Source organism: Kogia breviceps, chromosome 5 (genome assembly GCF_026419965.1).
Source record: "Kogia breviceps isolate mKogBre1 chromosome 5, mKogBre1 haplotype 1, whole genome shotgun sequence".
Classification (NCBI taxonomy): Eukaryota; Metazoa; Chordata; class Mammalia; order Artiodactyla; family Physeteridae; genus Kogia; species Kogia breviceps.
Genome location: NC_081314.1, coordinates 11,599,486 through 11,607,755, shown reverse-complemented (window position 1 = coordinate 11,607,755; position 8,270 = coordinate 11,599,486). Strand labels below are relative to the sequence as shown.

Below are 8,270 nucleotides of genomic sequence, written 5' to 3'. Positions count from 1 at the left end.
TCACAGCGGACGCGTCATTACGATCGGAGGTGGGGAGAGCGTCTGCAGGGGGCTAATAACACCGAAGAGGCCCTCTCCATGGGTGGAGTAGAGCGGGGAGAAGACGCCCCGCTGGCACACACCTCAGGAAAACTGAAGCTTCTTCTTTGACCCAGGGGTCAGAAAGATTTATTACTTCCTCGGTGAGGGAGAAGCCTCAGGCCAGCTGGATGGGACGAGCCGGGAGTGGGAAGCCTGAGAGCCGCGCTCGGCCTCCTCGGAGCGCTCCGGGGCGCGAATGCGTCCTCGGTCCCCGGAGAGGCCCGGCGGTGCCGACCCCGTGGGGAGAGCGGAGTGGGAGGCCGCTGGGGGATTTCTGCCCAAACTTTATCACCAACTCTTTCCGTGAGCAAAACTGTGCCGTTGAGCCCGGTAGAGGCACGGAGAATCCAAGTTTCCCAGAGGTCGGGACGCCCGAGCGCTCCGAACCCCGCGTCCGTACCCTGGCGCTTGGCGCACGGATTGCTACGGCCTACGCCGCGCGGATGGCGGCCCAAGCGGCGCCGCTGTAAATCGGAACCCGCATCTCCAACCCCCAAGGCGGCGGCGGCGGGAGCTGGGCGCTGCGAGGGTGGGGGGCGGGCGCGGGACGCGCGGAGGAGGAGGGCAGCGCGCCGAAGGGGAGGAGCCGCAGCGACAGACGGCGGCGCGCACCAACCCGGCGCCGGCTGGCAGGAGCCGCGCAGAGGCTGGCCGGAGCGCGTTGCAGCCGCTCCGCGTAGGGAGAGTCGGGTAGCAGCATCCTCCCGGGCGCCGGCTTTCGCGCGGCGGCGGCGGCGGCGGCGGCGGCGGCGGCGGCGGCGGCGGGGTTTTCTCCGCCCCGATGCCTCGTTGACCTGAAGAGGCTGGTGCCGCGGGGGAGGCGGGCAAGGGAGCGCTGCGGACCCCGGCTCCTTTGCCTAGAGCTGTGTGTGTGTGTGTGTGTGTGTGCGTGTGTGTAGGGGGTTTCCGGGCCAGTCGGAGGCTGAAGAGCGGCGGGGGCTGCCGGCAATGCCCGCCCGGGCATCCTTCGGGTGATGGAAGAAGCAGCTGCTGCCGCCGCCGCTGCAGAGCCGCGCTGCGCCCCTTCTACCACCGCCAGAGAGATGGGAAGATTCGGGGCGCGGAGGCCGAGAGCAAGAGAGGCGGAGCCGCTTTGCCGGGAGCTGGGTCCCGTATAAGCCCCCTCCCCCTCCCCTGCCTCGGCCAGCCTCACCCCCTCAGAGCGAGGAAGGAAGCTACAGTCCCGAGAGGGCGGCGGAGACGCCGATGGAGCCGGGCGCACTGGACTCAGCGGAGCGCAGAGCAGGGCTCCGGGCCCGGTGAAAGTTTCCCTTCCCCAGCCGCAGGGCGCCCGCTGCCCGCAAACTCTGCCCAGGGCTTGGGCTGCCAAGTCCCTGGGCCCCCGCGGAGGCGCGCGGACCCCGGGCGGAAAAGAGCGCTCGAGAAGGCGAGGAACGAGTGACAGCGGGACTGACCGCCGGGCCGTGCTCTCGGGCCGCTCCGGGGAGCGCCCGCGGCTCCAGGTTAGCGGGGTAGCCAGGCAGACCCGAGGGCGGGCGTTAATTAGGGGGAGGAGGCGGCTGGGGAGGAGGGTTGGGGCGCACGAGCTTACTCCGCTTCCCCTCGCAGGTCCTTCTCAGAGCCGCTGCCATGGGAGAGCCGGCCCTGGGCGCCGGGGACCAGCCGCCGCTGCAGCCGCGCCCGCCTCGGAGTCGCGGCCCGAGTCCCAGCGCCCGAATCCGGGCCGCTGCGTCCTCCTCCCGGGTTGCAGGGCCGCCTCCGCCGCGCTGCCGCTCCGGGCTGTGCCTGTGATGAGCCGCAGCCCGCCGCGAGCCCTGCCCGCGGGCGCGCCCCCCCGCTTGCTCGCGGCCGCGCCTGCCGCCGGGCCGCGCGCCCTGCTCCCGCCGTGGCCCCGGCGCCCGGGTCGCCGCTGGCCCGCGTCCCCGCTCGGAATGAAGGTGTTCCGCAGGAAGGCGCTGCTGCTGTGCGCGGGCTACGCACTGCTGCTGGCGCTCACCATGCTCAACCTCCTGGACTACAAGTGGCACAAAGAGCCGTTGCAGCAGTGCAGCCCCGACGGGCCGCTCGGTGCCGCCGCGGCGGGGGCGGCTGGGGGCGGCTGGGGGCGTCCGGGGCCTCCCCAGGCCGCGCCGCCCCGCGCACACACCCGTACCCCATACCGCTCTGCCGTCGCCCCCGTCCGAGCGGCTCCGGCAGCCGGGGCGGGGGCGGCGGGGGCCGCAGCCCCTCCGGGTAATGGCACTCGGGGCACCGGGGATGGCGGGGACAAGAGGCAGTTGGTGTACGTGTTCACCACGTGGCGCTCGGGCTCGTCCTTCTTCGGCGAGCTTTTCAACCAGAACCCCGAAGTGTTCTTCCTCTACGAGCCAGTGTGGCACGTGTGGCAAAAACTGTACCCAGGGGACGCCGTTTCCCTGCAAGGGGCGGCACGGGACATGCTGAGCGCTCTCTACCGCTGCGACCTCTCCGTCTTCCAGCTGTACAGTCCCGCCGGCAGCGGGGGGCGCAACCTCACCACGCTGGGCATTTTCGGCGCGGCCACCAACAAGGTGGTGTGCTCGTCGCCACTTTGCCCCGCCTACCGCAAGGAGGTCGTCGGACTGGTGGACGATCGCGTGTGCAAGAAGTGCCCGCCGCAGCGCCTGGCGCGCTTCGAGGAGGAGTGCCGCAAGTACCGCACTCTGGTCATCAAGGGCGTGCGTGTCTTCGACGTGGCCGTGTTGGCGCCACTTCTGCGCGACCCGGCCCTGGACCTCAAGGTCATTCACCTGGTGCGGGATCCCCGCGCTGTGGCCAGCTCACGCATCCGCTCGCGCCATGGTCTCATCCGTGAAAGCCTGCAGGTGGTGCGCAGCCGGGACCCCCGAGCGCACCGCATGCCCTTCCTGGAGGCCGCCGGCCATAAGCTGGGCGCCAAGAAGGAGAGCATGGGTGGGCCTGCAGACTACCACGCCCTTGGCGCCATGGAGGTCATCTGCCACAGCATGGCCAAGACGCTGCAGACGGCCCTGCAGCCCCCTGACTGGCTGCAAGGCCACTACCTGGTGGTGCGGTACGAGGACCTGGTGGGAGACCCCGTCAAGACCCTACGGAGGGTGTATGACTTTGTGGGGCTATTGGTGAGCCCTGAAATGGAGCAGTTTGCCCTCAACATGACCAGTGGCTCGGGTTCCTCCTCCAAGCCTTTCGTGGTGTCAGCACGCAATGCCACGCAGGCCGCCAACGCCTGGCGGACCGCCCTCACCTTCCAGCAGATCAAACAGGTGGAGGAGTTTTGCTACCAGCCCATGGCCGTGCTGGGCTACGAGCGGGTCAATAGCCCTGAAGAGGTCAGAGACCTCAGCAAGACCCTGCTCCGGAAACCCCGGCTCTGAGAGGGGTTCCCGGGAGACCAGACTCCCTGTGGTGACACCCACAGAAAGATTGTGGTGTGTTTCAACAAAAACAGCCCAGATCCAAACTGAGGAAGCCCACACATTCTGTTATAGATACATAATATAAATAACCACACAGGCACTTGCTGTCAGTGTTTTGAATCATTGAATTTCAAGGAACAGCCACAATACACACACATCTCAGAAAAGGCAAGGCTTGAAAGTTCTGACCCGCTGCCCTTCCTCTCCTCTCCCCTGCCTTTTCTCCTTTTTTCCTACCCTCTCCCCTACCTGCCTTCCATTTTGAAGTGGGATGTTGATTAAATCAAGATCCAGTAACCTAAATCTTGTTTCCAAAATTTTCGTGGTATCTGTGAACATGTAGAAGAGTCGTTTGGATGTCGGGGGTGGGGTGGGAGGTGTGGGAGGGTGGAGAAAGGGGAAGTGGTCCAGGAGCAAAAGCCCCACTGGGCATGCTAAACCAAGGAGGCATTCTTCTAAGTAGACTTTTGTGTAAAAAGCAAAGGTTATATGTGAGTATTAATAAAGAAAATAATAAATAATATTCTTTTTTATATTTGCCGCCATTACTTTGGATTTGCCTGTGTTCCTTGTCCTGTGCAGCTTCAGACAGAATCTGCTCCTCCTTCTCCCACCCCCTTTTCCTGTCTGTTTCCTAGAAAACAGCTATAAGATGGGTGGGAGCAGCTTCAGACTCCTTGATAAGAGCCTTGGAGTTGTGTTCTCCCATGTAAATCACAGCCTGTCAGGTGCCCAGGAATGGGGACAAATCTTCAGATTCTAAAGGCAAAAACCAAGCAGGGCAGTGGAGGAAAAAGCACAGCACTACTTTCCTGTTCCACTTGGAGCACAGAAAGGAAGAAGCAACCCCTTGAGGATCTGAAGGCATTCGGTTTTGATTACTGTTGAGTTAGCACTGGGAAACCTTGAAGCAGAGACCAGTGTTTTGGTCCTGAGGTTAGTTCAGAAAAAGGATTTTTTAAAAAAAGAGAAGTATGTAGTTCAAAAAACTTCTGGTGATAACACAAACCTCAAAACTTAGTGTGAACGTTTTGTTGGCAACGGTAGCAAGTTCTTTGGTTAGAAAAGTGACAGAAGTATCTGAGTTTGGAGCATTTTTCTGCCTCTGACACAGTCCATGGAGGCCTGTGAAAAGGGGAGTTTGATCTGGGGACTGTAAGGGTACCCACAGGTTATCTCCCTTTTTCCTGGCATCCCATCCAAATTAGTGCAAAAGAGAATGTGAATTTATAATGGTTTACTTAGGTTGCTTGTGGGGTACGTCGCTTTCCTTTCATCATGTTTTCTGAAAGTAAAAACTTGTAAAGAAGCTACGTGTCGCTGACAGTATAAGTCTTCAACCAAGAGCTTCTTTTAGATATGAAAATAAATTATGGGAAAGAGGAAATGAAAATGAATTATGAGTTTGTATGTTGGATTTTGAGATTTGGTATTTTCCAGGGAAAAAAACCATTGCAATTTTCCTGTAGTGGTAATGGTGTTGCTGCTGTCCTGAGCCCATTTGTACTGAAGCATTCTGCAGAATGTTGTATTATGATAAGAAGTTATGAAGCTAAATAGGAACAAGAGAGTGTAGTTGTATATTACATTAAATATGGTACAAGTTCAAGTTCATCATACTTTTATTTTACTGTAATTCATTGTGAGATTTGTGCAAGCCAATCTGTTATAGGTTAAATGCTGAGGATTTCATTTTAAGGAAAATATAATGAAAAGGAATATGTACATGGGAAATATTTTAAGTATAATTTTTATTACAATGAGAAATCTAACTACGCTGTTAAGAATTCCGAGAGTTTAAAAGCACAGAGGTTGAAAAAAGGGATGTATTTAGCAGTGGATTTTATAACACATTCTAGAATGATTGTTTCTTAATTTACTAAAATTGTTTATAGTAATTGTGTTTATTAATCCAGATTACAGCTATAACACATTGATCATGGTTTTTATGGTATTTTCATGGTAGCGCCTATGCTGAATTATCTTGAGCAGCAGTAGAATATTTGTAACAACTTTAATTGAAGAATACTTTAAATGAACAAAATAAATATTAATGTTGGATGACTAGAGATGAAACAGGTTTAGCAGGAAATTAAGGCAGCATCATTAAAAGGCAACCACTCTGAATAAAAGAACCATTTAAAAACAAATTTCATGTGGCATTAGAATCAAGTCGTTTCACTTAATCACAGTAAAATTCATGCTTAGTGTTTGAGTGAAGGATTTTTAAGCAGTTGAATTCATTCTTCTCTCTGGATAGCTAAGGACTTTGATTGCATTAAAATGGAATCACGATGTTTTTGGATCTTGTATTTAAAAAATGTGAGATGCCACGTAGAGGCTTTGTAGCCTGCAGCACATTCACCGTCTCTGCTCCGATGAAATTTTAAGCTAAACACCAACAGTTCTCCCCTTGCTGTGTCTGAACGGGGTTTCCGCCCATAATATCCTTGTTTTGTAGCAGCTGGCTTCTCTCCACTCCGCCACTCCGGGGCTCGGTAATTTGACAGGGTGAATTGTTGCTCCTGGAGATTTGTACCTCGCTGCGTTCGAGGAAAGCAAGACAGGTGTAGTTCCCACTAACAGCCGAGATCGTCATATCAGTGACATTTACCTTCTACAAGTCTGAGAAGGAGAGAAGCAATTTTGGGCGTTAATCAGCTTCTGTCAGCCCCCGGAGCAAGCCGACTTGTGCCACCACAATTTGTGACAGAGCCTGTGACCATTTCTGAAGCAGCAAATGTGAAGGGGTTCGTTCCTTTCACCGTTCCCAACTTGGCAATATGTCCATCAGCAGGAGGACATACTCTTCAGAGCAGGTTATCAGAGTGATTTTTATTTTCAAATTCTGCTTGACTGATAGCACACCTGATTTACCCCATTGACTTTGGAATGCCTTTGTTAATTAGAAAGCCCTATTTGTAAAACAAAGTCTACTCAGTGCATTTAGCCAACAAATATGAGTTTGGAACAAGGGCAGCAGCTCAGGCTGGGTACTTGAGTTTCAGGGAGCTCAGGGACACTCAAAGGCCTCATTCAGACCGACCCATGGGTACCTTGTGGGCAAATCCTGTACCCTTCAGTGTCTGCTACACAGTGGGTACTTGATAACTATTTATTAAGTGAGTGAAATATGTAACTATCCAATTTTGAAAGTGCTCAGAAGGGAAGGAGTGGGAAAACCAGTTACCTGTTTGGAGAACGTGCCAGGCTGTTCATCAAAGTTTGCTGAAGAGAACGGGCCTTAGGCTCTATTTAGATGTGGGGCATAGGCGCTAGGAACACCTGTGAGATTTCCAGGAGGTTCTGTGTTTAGACCAATATTTCCCGCTGATGAATTAGAATTTCTGAACATGGAGAGGTAAAAGTCTCCAAACGAGGAATTCTATTTTTATTATTTGTTTTTCCAACGGCTTGAACAAGATAAAAGGCAGGGATCAGAACATACTGGCAGAATAAATGCTGCCCTGGTACCTAAGGGATGTTGTGCAGGATTGCAGAAGCCTGTGATATTTATTTATGGTTTAGAGTGCTGTGAATTTCACCCAGGCAGAGAATAGTTACTTGCAGGAAGTGAGTCCTATTGTGGATAGTGGACGAGACAATGGCTGCCTGTCCCCATGCATCCCCTGCCTGGCCGTGGTCGTTTGTGTCCAGGATTTCTGTTGCACGCTGGAGAGTTGTGGCTGAATTACGCTGTTTGAAATGAATGTGAGTCTGAGTGAGGCCGTTAAATGAATAGTCCCTCGGTCTGAACAATGAAATAAAAATCATGTTGGAAACCCAGTCTCTAGAGATGACTTCAGAAAGACTAAGAGGAAAGTAAATAGGCGTGTCTTGTGTCGTGAATAAAGACGAGGTGTCACTTTACCACCCTCCCCCGGCCTCCTTCCCTTCCCTTCCCTCTCTACACACAGCACACATGCCCACCTGCACATACAAGTGTGTTTGTGCACTGTCTGGAGGTCTGGAAGAGAGAATGTTTTTATACCAGCTAATGGGTGTGTGGGGAGGGACACTTTTTGATCTCAGGCCTCTGAGAGCTCGTGGGCTATGATTCTATCAGAACCAGTGACAGTTCTGTGTCAGGATCCAACGTGGACAGGTAGAAAATGACCATTGCAATCTGTAGAGTGGCTTGAGGTAGGTGATGGGATGTCCCAAGGTAAATGCACAGTTTTTTTGTCACTCACCTTGAGAAGGACCTTGAGAAGGACCCTTTCAAATCTGTCACGGCTAAGAACACAGTTGGTTTCCATACCTTCTTCCCTTCCAGTTGCTACTTTTGCAGTTCAAGTACAAGCCACTGAGCTGCTTGGGTATGGGCTCTGGTACAAGTGTTTAATAATTGAAATTACAGGGCTTGACTTTTATTACATCTGATACGATTCTGTACACCCTTCATCAAATTATGCTAAGGAAATGGTTCAATTCTGAATAACACATTAAGTTTGTAGAATGGGAAACTTTATGAACCAGTGTTTGGGGGTGGTATTGTTTATAAACTTGAAGGAGCCTTGAAGAAATAGGGCCTGTCTGTATACCTGGCAGGATGAGAGAGGGTGGCCAAGGCCGAAGCTTAACTTTTTACCAAGCCAGTTATTTGTAATCAGACATCGAATGTGTTCTGGGGCTGTTTGAACTTTCAGGTTGGGAACAGTCACCCTGCCAAGTAAATGACTGTGAAAATGATCGCTGTAACCAAAAGCTATACTCAGAACCATTCAGTAATGGCTCCCATCCTGAGTGTATAGACAGGGCTTGATAGAAATTCACCTTGAGGCAGTGAATCCTCGAGACAGGACCAGCTAC

General features: G+C 53.5%; 1 protein-coding gene across 1 annotated transcript; it reads left to right on the top strand.

Annotated features, from left to right (window-relative positions):
• The first annotated feature begins 824 nt into the window (after positions 1-824).
• CHST2 (carbohydrate sulfotransferase 2) lies at positions 825-5,608 on the top strand. Its single transcript, XM_059063805.2, has 2 exons — positions 825-1,544; positions 1,651-5,608. The coding sequence occupies exon 2, from the start codon at positions 1,833-1,835 to the stop codon at positions 3,414-3,416; it is 1,584 nt and encodes a 527-aa protein (XP_058919788.1). The 5' UTR covers positions 825-1,544; positions 1,651-1,832; the 3' UTR covers positions 3,417-5,608.
• The last annotated feature ends 2,662 nt before the right edge of the window (positions 5,609-8,270 follow it).

Coding starts and splice junctions, on each gene's coding strand:
- CHST2 (XM_059063805.2), top strand. CDS start 1,833: ATGAGCCGCAGCCCGCCGCGAGCCCTGCCCGCGGGCGCGCCCCCCCGC.